This window comes from Amphiprion ocellaris, chromosome 21 (assembly GCF_022539595.1).
Source record: "Amphiprion ocellaris isolate individual 3 ecotype Okinawa chromosome 21, ASM2253959v1, whole genome shotgun sequence".
Lineage (NCBI taxonomy): Eukaryota > Metazoa > Chordata > Actinopteri > Pomacentridae > Amphiprion > Amphiprion ocellaris.
In genome coordinates this window covers 1,281,040-1,293,337 of record NC_072786.1, presented here as the reverse complement: position 1 = coordinate 1,293,337, position 12,298 = coordinate 1,281,040, and the positions used below count along the sequence as shown (strand labels likewise).

At 35.7% G+C, this 12,298-nt stretch overlaps 1 protein-coding gene across 7 annotated transcripts in view; it reads right to left on the bottom strand.

The window, feature by feature from the left end:
- LOC111585313 (filamin-C-like) overlaps window positions 1–12,298 on the bottom strand; it is a 71,631-nt gene that overhangs the window by 9,484 nt on the left and 49,849 nt on the right. For 3 of the 7 annotated variants that reach the window (XR_008600217.1, XM_055006592.1, XM_055006596.1), the window contains 12 exons: window positions 12,264–12,287; window positions 11,517–11,764; window positions 9,322–9,399; window positions 7,609–7,708; window positions 6,569–6,709; window positions 6,183–6,311; window positions 5,814–5,987; window positions 4,935–5,096; window positions 2,678–2,881; window positions 2,449–2,601; window positions 1,719–1,841; window positions 1,354–1,611 (listed from right to left, as the gene is read on the bottom strand). Coding sequence is in view for 6 of the 7 variants with exons in the window: in XM_055006592.1 (XP_054862567.1) it covers window positions 1,354–1,611; window positions 1,719–1,841; window positions 2,449–2,601; window positions 2,678–2,881; window positions 4,935–5,096; window positions 5,814–5,987; window positions 6,183–6,311; window positions 6,569–6,709; window positions 7,609–7,708; window positions 9,322–9,399; window positions 11,517–11,764; window positions 12,264–12,287 (1,794 nt within the window). In the remaining variant the exon portion in view is untranslated. The remainder of the gene's footprint in view (window positions 1–1,353; window positions 1,612–1,718; window positions 1,842–2,448; window positions 2,602–2,677; window positions 2,882–4,934; window positions 5,097–5,813; window positions 5,988–6,182; window positions 6,312–6,568; window positions 6,710–7,608; window positions 7,709–9,321; window positions 9,400–11,516; window positions 11,765–12,263; window positions 12,288–12,298) is intronic. The other 4 variants (XM_055006595.1, XM_055006597.1, XM_055006593.1 and 1 more) reach the window with 3 other exon arrangements.

The following is a 12,298-nucleotide window of genomic DNA, read 5'->3' as shown; positions in this document are numbered from 1 at the left end:
TCTGTCTGAACCGACTCATTAAAAAAAACCTGGTTGGAACAATAACACAACACTACCTCCCTCAGGTCAAACTGTGAATTACATCTCCCACCATAATGTTCCTACAGATGAAAATGTGATAATTTGTGACATTTTGTGTTGAGTGACAGCAGGGAGGTTAGAGCTTCACTGAAGGAAATGAGTGACTTAGCAGGTGGTAGATAGCTCCAGGGTTAATGAAGAAGAACAAGTCCAGACTCTTCACTGGAAAAAATGCCCCTCTCAAAACAAGAAAAAAAACTTATTTCAACGAACTTTTACCTTGAGATAAGTGGAAAAATCTGCTAATAGAACAAGTGAAAAATGGCTTGGTAAGATTTGTTGAAATAAAATATGATATTTAGAATCTTGAGACCTTAAAATTAGGTGGGAAAACTTATTTTAAGTTATATTTTACCGGGATTGTCAAGCTTAGGTGTCTTAAAATAAACCAGACATGCTAAAAAAAAAAAAAAAAAAAAAAAGCAGTTTTTCACTCAAAAATAGATTTTTGCTTTCATGTAATCTCCTAATTTGAGATGTATTAACCCTCCTGTTGTCCTCATTTACAGGCACCAAAAAATATTGTTTCCTTGTCTGAAAAAAATCCAAAAATTCAGAAAAAAAATCCCCCAAACTTCTGAAAATTTGCAAAACTTTCAGGAAGAAAATTCCAATAATTCCTTTAAAGTTTCCTTTAAAAGTTTTATTTTAAAGAAATCCCCCAAATTTGGCAAGAAAATTCTTGTAAATATTTTCAAAAAATGAGTAAAAATCTTCCCAAAAAAATCCTAAAAATATCTAAAGTGATTCCATATATATCAGTAAAACTTCCAATATTTTCTTTAAGAACATTCAAATAAAAATCAACCAAAATCCAGTGAAATTTGCTGGATTTTGGTTGATTTTTTTTGTGAATGTTCTTAAGAAACATTTTTAACATTTCTTTTTTTCACCAAAAAATGTTCAAAGATTTCCCAAAAATGTTGAAAATGTGGACATCAGAAGTTTTGCTGTGAAAATATATTTTTTTTCCCACATTTTCAAACTTTAAAACGGGTCAATTTTGACCCGCAGGACGACACGAGGGTTAAACTTGGTTAGAGTTTTCTTGTAAAATTCAACAAGATTGTTTGACTTGACAAGATATTTAAGATGCATTGTCCTAAAACAAGTCCTTCCATTTTGGTGAAAGGTTTCTTGTTAAGTGCATTCATCTTTAATCAAGTGGGATGAGACATTTAGACTAAAAATAAGACAAATAGACTTGGTAAGATGTTGAGTTTTTGCAGTGTTCCAGTCTGGTTAACTCGTTAGGATTCCACTCCAACACACCGTCCTGCAGCGGCGGTCGGCTGCCGGCCGGCATCCCGCTGAACCCGCTCAGACTCTCCCGACCCAGGAAGTCTCCGAAGACATCCCTGAACGGATCTCCTCCGACCTGAGTGCTCTCCTCCACCCGGACCTCCCTCTTGGTCTCTCCGGCCCGGGTCTTGCTGATCTCGGTCCGCTCGGTTCGGGTGTAGGTGTGGCTGCTTCGGGTGAAGGTCCGGGTCAGACGCTCCTGAGCCGAAACCATCTGAAACCAGTTCCCTATGACCGGAGGAGAAGCAAGAGGAGGAGGAGGAAGAGGAGGTGAAGAGGAGGAAGCAGGGAGGACAAGAGAGACGGGTGGAGGAGGAAGTGATGTCACAGCTCACCTGGGATTTTGAGGCTGAGGTCGCAGGTGCTACCGATGGTGGCGATGGACGGAGCCTGACGCTTCCTGGTGATGCTCTCTTTCATCCGGCCTTCACCAAACACCTTCACCGTGAACGGGCTTCCTGTTAATGAACAAAAATCATGAAATTTAACCAGAAAACTGGAAAAAAAGAACAAACGAGTCCAACAGCCAGAAACACGACAGTGAGGCTTTCTGCTTTAAGTCACGGGTCAAAAATCACCAAAATCACACAATTCATCAGCCAGAGACTGTAAAAACAAAAAGAATTATAAAATTTGTACATGTTCCAACAGTCCTTGAAAGCATCATGTTTGATATGATGATCCATGAGGAAAATTTACAGAAAATAACTATAATGAGATTTGACTTATTACAAGAAAAAACGACACACTAAATAAGAAACATGAGACATAAAACAAGAAAAATGAGATGTAAAACCAGAAAAACAAGATAAATGAGACAAAACAAGAAAATCAAGACACTAAACAAGAAAAATGAGATGTAAAACAAAAAAATGAGACACAAAATAATAAAAACGAGATGTGAAACAAGAAAAAGAAGGCAAAAAACAAGATAAAGGAGATGTATAACAAGAAAAACGGATTCAAACTCGAGATCATTAGTTCCAAATTTATCTCTAATCTCGACTAAATATACATCGTATGTCGGTTTTCTGACATAAATCCTGGAATCACTGCTGTTCGTACCTGGAACGTGTTGATCGGCGAACTTGATGTTGATGATGTAGTTTCCAGGTTCGGTTGGACAGTAGGTGACTTTACACGTCCCCTCCTCCACGTCCTCACAGTTAATGTCCACTTTACTGGGACCCTCGATGGACAGACCCAGACCTCCGTAACCTAACGGACACATATAAACGGTTAGAAGACTAAACATCCATCAGGTTACAGGTGTGACAGAGGTCTGAATCCTCACCGGCGTTCCTGGTGTCCACGATGAACTCGGCCACCTCGAAGGTGTGTCCTTCCACCAGGCCCTGGCCGTAAACCTTCACCTTGCTGGCGTCTCCGATCTCCGACTGGCCCACCATGATCTTAAACGGACTGTTGGTCACGTGTTTGCCGTTCTTCATCACACTGACCACGTGTTCGCCCACTTCCTTTGGCGTGAAGGAGATTCCTGTAGACACATGACCAGAAAAGTAGAACATATTTTAGCGCCTAATTTTGGATTGTCTGGAGAGTTTAGTCAAAGGTTTCCCATCCAAGCAAGAGACAAAACAAGAAAAATTAGATGTAAAACAAGATAAATGAGACATAAAACCAGAAAAACAAGGCACAAAACAAGATAAATGAGATGTAAAATAAGAAACACGAGACACAAAAGAAAAATGAGACGTAAAACAAGAAAAATGACACACAAAGCAAGAAAAATTAGATGTAAAAGAAGAAAAAGCACAAAACAAGAAAAATTTGACACAAAACAAGAAAAATGAGACGTAAAACAAGAAAAATAAGGGACAAAACAAGAAAAAGAAGACACAAAAACGAATCCCAAATCAGATCCAAGTCCTGCACTGCAAAAACTCAAAATCTTACCAAGTCTATTTGTCTTATTTTTAGTCTAAATGTCTCATCCCACTTGATTATGGATAAAATCACTAAACAAGAAACATTTCAGCAGATGGAGGGACTTGTTTTAAGACAATGCATCTTAAATATCTTGTTAAGTCAAACAATCTTGTTGAATTTTACAAGAAAACTCAAAATAAGTTTAACCCTCGTGTCGTCCTGCGGGTCAAAATTGACCCGTTTTAAAGTTTGAAAATGTGCGAAAAAATATATTTTCACAGTGAAACTTCTGATGTCCACATTTTCAACATTTTTGGGAAATCTTTGAACATTTTTGGTGAAAAAAAGAAATGTTAAAAATGTTTCTTAAGAACATTCACAAAAAAATCAACCAAAATCCAGCGAATTTCACTGGATTTTGGTTGATTTTTATGTGAATGTTCTTAAAGAAAATATAAGAAGTTTTACTGATATATATGGAATCACTTTAGATAATTTTAGATTTTTTTGGAAGATTTTTACTCATTTTTTGAAAATATTTACAAGAATTTTCTTGCCAAATTTGGGGGATTTAAAAAAAAAAAAAAAACTTTTAAGGGAAACTTTGAAGGAATTATTGGAATTTTCTTCCTGAAGGTTTTGCTAATTTTCAGAAATTTGGAGAATTTTTTGCAGATTTTTGGGACTTTTTTCAGATGAGGAAACAATATTTTTTGGTGCCCATAAATGAAGACAACAGGAGGTTAATAAATCTCAAAATAGGAGGTTACATGAAATCAAAAATCTATTTTTGAGTGAAAAACTGCTATTTCTTTGAAGCATATCTGGTTTATTTTAAGACAGCTAAGCTTGACAATCCTGGTAAAATATAACTTAAAATACGTTTTCCCAGCTAATTTCAAGATCTCAATATTCTAAATATATTTTATTTCAAGAAATCTTCCCAAGCCATTTTTCACTTGTTCTATTAGCAGATTTTTTTCACTTATTTCAAGGTAAAAGCTCCTTGAAATAAGTTTTTTTGTCTTGTTTTGAGAGGGGCATTTTTTCCAGTGTGAACTTTGCCTTTCCAGTCCGTATAAAATCACTATTAGTCAGTTAACTTCACTGCAGAACATTCAGCGATCGACTGATTGTTTTATGGATCGCCTAAGGAATAATGATGTTAGAACTACGATTATTCAATTAATTACTGCTAATAATTAACCAATTAAAAACATGTTAACCAATGAGGAACAAAAGAAGGTCGTGCATGTCAGAAAATGTATTGTTTGTAGATCAACCGTAGTTGAGCCTCTTCCTGTTTAATACTGTAGAGACCAGAGGAAGTTCCTGTTAAACAGAGAGCATTGTTTGAGTTTAGCTAGCAATGGGCACCATGACAAAGACTTCTGTGAAGGTTAATGGATTCCGAGAAGAGCTCACATTCCCAAAACATGGAGTCTACTAGGATAGTATTTGTCTTGCATATTGACTGATGGAACCGAGTCTTAATCACTGTGAGAATTGCCAACAACTACTATTGGAATATGGAATAATGTCCGCTGCTACATAGAAAGCCTAAAATTGCCTGATGGGTGCAACAGAAAAACCTGGGACGGAGGTTTGATTTGGTCCAAACTCAACCAAAGTATGACTCTGATAGTGAAAGTGAAACCGACCGATGTGTCTGTTGGGAAGCCTCTTCAGCAGACAGGGTTCCTCGTTTCCAGACGGCGCTCTGATGGTCGCCGTCAGACTGCTCAGGTCCGTTTCCATGATCTTTAAGGACACGTCTGTTGCCGTGCCGACGTTGAGCTGCGACGTCCTCATGGAGTCGTCACCTGGAGATCAATGACGACGAAACAGGAAAGAACCAGCTGAACTTTTGGTCTTTTAGTGGAAAAAAATGTGATGCTGTTCAAGAATAATACAAATACCAAATAATATAATGACAAAGAAGCAATTTAGTGCTGTTTTGGCAATAAACAGAAAAAAACATGGAATTTGGAGACTATCAAAGACAAATTTCAGATTTTCAGGATAGCTAAAAGAAATGAGTTGACTAACTTTAGGCAGAGTGTAATCAAATATTTGGTAAAAGGCACTGAAAACAAAGCTGTGTTATAAAAAAAACTATCCACATTTAAGTGAAGAAAAAATACTAAAAACGAGTTGGCATTTTGGGGTGTCACGTGAAGACAAAACAGAGTATCATCTGTATAAAGTACTATAAATGTAATGCATATAAAGTTACTTTGGAGAAGCATTTACAAAAAATAAAGATGTTTAATGAGTATTACAGGCATGAGTTTAAAGAAATGATGCTGAAATCGGCCAGTTTGGTATCAGGACAAATACTGACCGATTAAATGAGTTTCATTTTTACAGTTTTCAGTTTTCAGTACATGTCTGTTTAATAAACTGCAGATAATCTTCATCATGTTATGTATGTGTGAGACCTGACTAAATTAACAGAAGCCTGTAATTCTCAGTAAAACTAACTGGATAAACAAAGTCAGGCTCTAGAGAAAAGAACTTTGCGCTGCGAGTCGTCGTACCGGTGATTTTGGCAGTGAACGGGCTGCCGGGGATGTGTTTGTCATCGAACTTGACGATGATGTTGTAGTCTCCAGGCGCAGTGGGCAGGTAGGACACCATACAGGTTCCATCTTTGTTGTCTTTACAGTTGATCTCTGCTTTGGACGGACCTTCGACAGCCAGAGACAAACCGCCTGCAGGGAGACGGACCAAATATAACTACGAAACATCCGTTTATTTTCTAATGTCAGATTTTATTCTTTGAAAAGTCTATTAAAAGTTTAGTTTTAGCTAAAGGGTTGTATCGGCTAACATTTATTCAGTGGGATTAAACTGAGTCTCCTCTAATTGACAGTCTATACATTCAGGACAGGTGGACAGTTTGATACCTTCTCCAGCGTCTTTAGTGACGATGGTGAACGTCGCCGGTCGGTTCATGGTTCCGTGGCTCAGACCAGGTCCGTACGCCGTCACATGACCGCTGTTGATGGCATCAACGTAGAACTGCAGTGGACTTCCTGCAACAAACAGAAGAACCTCTAATTTAATGTGATGTGACTTTATTAAAAGTAAAACATTCCACATAAACGGGACATTTTTAAGGTCAGAAAATAGTCTGATTCACCCTAAAGTCCAACTGTTTGGTGATGATACTCCACTGTTCGCCTCAGAAAACACAAACTCAAGCTGTTGGTTTACCTGGATGTGGTTGTTTACCTGGGATGTAGTTGTTTATTCGGATGTCTTTAGGTTTACCTGGATGTTTTTTGTTTACCTGGGATGTGGTTTCCGTCATATTTGATGTCCATCTCATGCAGACCTCGTTCAGTTGGAGAATATTTCACCGTGACGGTTCCGTCTTTGTTGTCGATGATGTGAGGATGACCTGTTCGACCGGACGGCATTCGCACTTCACCTGGAGGACAAACAATAAACACAAATGTTAAAATACAAATGACAAAACAGAAACAATAAACACAAACAATAAAACACAACAATAAAGACAAACAACAAAACACAAACAAAAATCACAAACAACAAAACAATCAAACACAAACAATAACACAAATAATAAACACAAAAAACAAAACAGACAATAAACAAAACAAAGCAAACAATAAAAATTAACAAACACAAACAACAAAACACAAACAATAAAAATAAACAAACAAAACAAGCAATAAAATAAATACACACAAGCAATAAAACACAAACAGTTAAACACAAACAATAAAACGCAAACAACAAACACAAACAATTAAACACAAACAAAACACAAACAATAAAACACTATAAAAACAATAAACAAACAATAAACAAACACAATCAATAAACACAAACAAAAACAACAAAACAAACAATAACCACAAGCAACAAACACAAACAATAGACACTCAAACAAACACTAAACACAAACATTAAAACACAAACAATAAAACACAATCAAACACAAACAATAAACACAAACGATGCTTAATCTATCGCGGCTCTCATTGGAGGTTTTGTTTTACAGAAAATCTTTCCATGTCATATTTTATTTTCCACATTTAGACTCAAACCATCACCGAATAAATAAACTAAAAGGCTCCACTGGTTCCAAATCTGAGGTTCAGGGCCTTTAATGGGTCCCTGAGATAAACCTGAGGGACCACAAAGGTCTGACTGCTAGAAAATTCATGTTGTGGACATAAATATGAAACCTGAAATTCTCCCCGGCTCCAGCTGTTTATGCAACAGTCACACATTATTGCATTACATGAGTTCTTTATCTCAATAAAACAGGAATAACGTTCCTCATAAAGGTGTTCTTCTTACCTGTGATCTCTCCTTTCTGCACCGTGAACGGAATAACCAGACTGAAGGGTCGCAGCATCGGCTCCAAACCGTCCACCGGACTGATCGGATCGTCGGTGGCCTGAACCGGAACCACAGGAGGAGGTTAGTGACGCAAACTGGGAGAACTGGGAATTCATCCAGAGAGGAAGGAGGGAGGAGGCTGACAGGGCCAGGTCAGCTCTTACTGGTCTGAAACCAGTTAAACCAACAGTGGTTTTTATTGTCTGAGCTGAGCTGGTATAGAAGCAGACTGTTCTTATAAAAGAAAAGAGTAAATAAAAAAACAAACAAGAAAAATAAAAAAAGATGAACAAAAATTTTTCTAAACATAAAAACTAAAATAACTGATTAAAGAAAAATATTTAAAATATTTTTAACAATAACAATAAAATAGAACACATAATAAAAATAACAAATTAATAAAATAAGAAATAAATAACAATCTGACTTAAATTAATAAAATTACATACTAAAATGACAGATTAAAACTACATGAAAAATGTAATAAATAATAAAAATAAAAACTAAAATAACAAGGTAAAGACATTAAAAATAATAAAAATAAATAGCAATAAAATAAGACATATAACAAAAACTACCAAATTAACAGAATAAAATAAGAAATAAATAATAAAAATCTGATTTGAGATAATAAAATTTTAAAAAATGTAAACGAAAAATTAAAACTACATGAAATAAAAAATTAAAAACAAAAAAAATTATATAGGAAGCATAGCAAAATAGCTAAATTGAAATAATAAAACAAAAAATCAAAATAAATTAAAAAACAAAAAATAAAAAGAAACAACACAAAATTAATAATAAAATAAAAAAAGGAAATAAAATAAAATCAGAAAAAATAAAATCTAAATGAAAAATCTAAAAATAAATAACAAATAAATGAAACAAAATAAAACTAACTTAAAACAATAAAATAATGAAAAAAATAAATGAAAAAAGCGAAAAAATAAACCATAAATTAAATAAAAATATAGAAAAAATAACGAATGAAAAAAACCCAAATCATAAAATTAAATGTTGGTAAAGAAATAAAAAATAAAAAGTGTCCCTGTCCAGATGTTGAAACATCAGCTGGTAGAAATCAGACTGGATTAGATCAGAACCTCCAACATGCAGATGAAACGAGCAGCTTCATGCTGAGAAGAATCCATAAATTAATTAAATTAATCTGGGTTATTATTGACGGCGTGAGTCAGAAAAATACAGCAGCAGAGAAACAGAAGATAGTTTATGTGAACAGAAGAAACACTGCAAAAAAACAACACAAATCTGAATATTTTTCACCAATTTACTGTAATTTTAAGCTTTTTGGAAGGAGTTTGGTTAATTACAGATAAAATCTAATAAAATCACAGAAAAAAGTACTAATTTACACTTTAACTGTGAGTAGTTGAAAATATGTGACCATAAAATGACAGTTTTAGTGCATTTAGATCAGCTAAAATTAGGATTATTTAGCAGATATTTTCTTCTATTTTCACAGTTCTTACAGTTTTCGGACCTCATGGTGTTCCACTGTTTTTAAAGTGTTTTTTCTGGCATCTTTATGAGTTATTCTTTACAGTGCAAGAATAGAAAACAGTCTGAATAAACAGAAACCAGTCTGTAAGATTAGAAAACAAACAGTCTGTCAGAAGCAGCAGGTAAACATCAGGTGATAAACTCTGGTACCCATGGAGGGGAGAAGAAGTTCTGCTGTAACTGAAGCTGGTCACACGGTTCCTCTATTATTGGGATGCTTTCACTCGCCTGACGGGGAACAAGGTGCAGGGAACAAACAAACAAACAAGTAAACAAACACAACAAGCAGCTAGAACCTCGGATGGACTTAACTTTTGGACCTTTCAGAATTAAATGAAGACAGAAATAACGTTCCAAATTGAAAAGCGTCACTCATACATTCTGTTTATTCAGGAGGTTTAAAATATCACTGCAGATTAAGGAGTTTTAATGGGAAAATCATTTCTGAGTAATAAAAAGAAAAAATAGAATCCCTTTCAATGTCTAAAAACATAAATAAAACAAAAATTAGACTGACAACGAAAAATAAAGTAAAACAAAGGACAAATTTAGAAATGATATTGGAAAGCACTAAATTAAATTAATAAAGCATCAAAATGTTAAAAAAAATTAAATAAATTCTCTAATTTTTTAAATGAATAAAAACTGAAATGAAGTAAAAAATTTTAAATTAATTAAAAAAAACATAAAAATAGAATAAATGTAAACACAATGAATAAAAACAAATATTCTGAAATATATCAAATATAAAGAAAACAGAACAAAATAATACAAAATAGTAAAAATAAAACTAACAACATTATAAAATATATAAAAAATATAAAATAAAATAAAAACAGGAAATAAACCAAAAAGAAAATTAAAAAACAAAAATAAAAATTGAATAATAATAAAATAAATAATTTCAGAATCAGAATCAGAAAGCCTTCATTTCCAAGTGAGTACACACGAGAAATTTGACTTGGTTTATACAGAGCAAATAAAGAAAATAAAAATAAAGAAAATAACAGTTTTTCCCATTAAAGTCCTTAAACTATGCAGGAAGTCCATGTAAAACCTAAATCACTTCATTGATAATGAACACATTAATAGCATTTGATGCTAACAGAAATCCTGTTTTTTAGTATTCTGAAGACTAACTTCAAGTATTTAAATGTTTGTTGTTTCCCAGTAACAGCTGCTTTTCATGACAGTGTTTTTGTGCTAATGTTTGGTTATAAAACACACACTGAGCTACACAACATGTAGAGTTAATACTATTAAACTTTTATTGGTCTGAAGGTCCAGTGGTTCCCTGATCGGATCTTAACCCTGAAATGTAATAGATCGACTCCTCGGTATCAGAGTCCCCAACCAGACGTCTTAAATTCAGGTTCACCAACAAGGAGTTTACTGAAGTTTAGACAACCAGAGGAATAAAAAAGTCCTGACACAAAAATAACAAAGACGTGAAGACGGGAACCACTGAGCTTCAAACCAAACAAAACCAGACAGACCAGATAAAACAGAACAAAAACAAACCAAATCAACCCAACCAACCATACAAGCAAACATACTCAATCAACCTACCTCAAACCTCCTGAACTCAGACAACCTACCAAACTAAGACCAACCAAACCTGCCAACCCAAACAAACCAACCAACCCAATTCAATCTAAGTCAACCCTCCTGAAACCTACCCAGCCAACTCAAGCTAACCAAAGTACCTAACCAACCTACCTAATCAAAACCAATCCAACCAAACCTACCTAACCTAAACCATCCCAATTCAATCCAATCCAACCCTCCAAAAACCCATCCATAACCTGTTGAACAGAGCCAGCCTATCCAACTGAGAGCCACCAAACCTGTCCAACTTACCTAATCTAAGCCAATCCAACCAGACCTAACTAACCTAAGCCATCCTAGTTCAATCCAACTCACCCCTACAGAACCCTACTCAACCAACCCAAACTAAAGCACCCATCCCAAACCTGCCGAACCGAGCCAACCTACCCAACCAAGACCAACCAAACAAAACCTAAACCACCTCAAACAAACCAACACAAATAAACCAATCATCCCAATTCAATCCAACCCAACCCTCCCAAAACCTACCCAACCAACTCAAGCTAACCAAAGTACCCAGCCAACCTACCTAATCCAAACCAATTCAACCAAACCTACCTGAATTATTGTATGCACCCAAAACCAATCAAAATTAACCAAAATGACCAAACCAACACAACCAGTCCCACCCAACAAAACCCACCCTATACAACCTAACTCAACCTAAGGCACTCCAGCCCAACCCAACCAAAACTAATCCAACCAAGACTTCCGAACCAACCCATCCAGTGACTTACCACCACGTGGAAGGGGCTGTTGGGGATGTTTTCCCCTCCGAACCGGATGGTGATGACGTACTTCCCGGGTTCTGGAGCCGTGTAGTAAATATCGAAGGTTCCGTCAGCGTTCTCCACCACGTCCACATCCAGCTCTGCCCCGTCCGGCGTCGACACCTTACAGGTGACTTTACCTTTCCCAGCAGCCTTTGCATCCACGGTGATGACAGTCTCCTCTCCGATCTGGATGGTTGGGCCGATACCTGAACCTGACAAGATGGATGCCGTGTTTCTGAACTGGTTAAGGACTCGACGACAATCATCAAGGAGAATCAACTGAATTTCTAACTTCATTTTCTGGTTTTATGGTGTCTTGTCTGTTCAGGGAACAGATGGAAGACAACTGATGGGAACAGCTTTTTAGCTAACTCTGATGAATTTACAACTGGATCCAAAGTTTTACCCATGTGATACTTTTAGGACTATCTTTATAACATCTTTATGTCTCTTCAGCATCTTTAAATTCATGCTGTGTTTATATAAGAACATCTGTTCAGTGCACTGCTGTCAAAATTCCAGCTGGATTCCCTAAAAATGTGGCAAAAAAATTTAGAAAATGAGAATTAACATCTGTTTCCATTCATATTTTCCTCATTTGTTCTCAGACAAACAGCAGGTGGAGCTAATTCTCCAGTCGGTGGCTTTAATCTAGTATAGAAGATTCTTGAAGAGTCTTGAAGGAAAGTTTAAGATCCACTGAACACTCACCAGGTCCATGTCCTCCGATCGACACTGCAACAAAA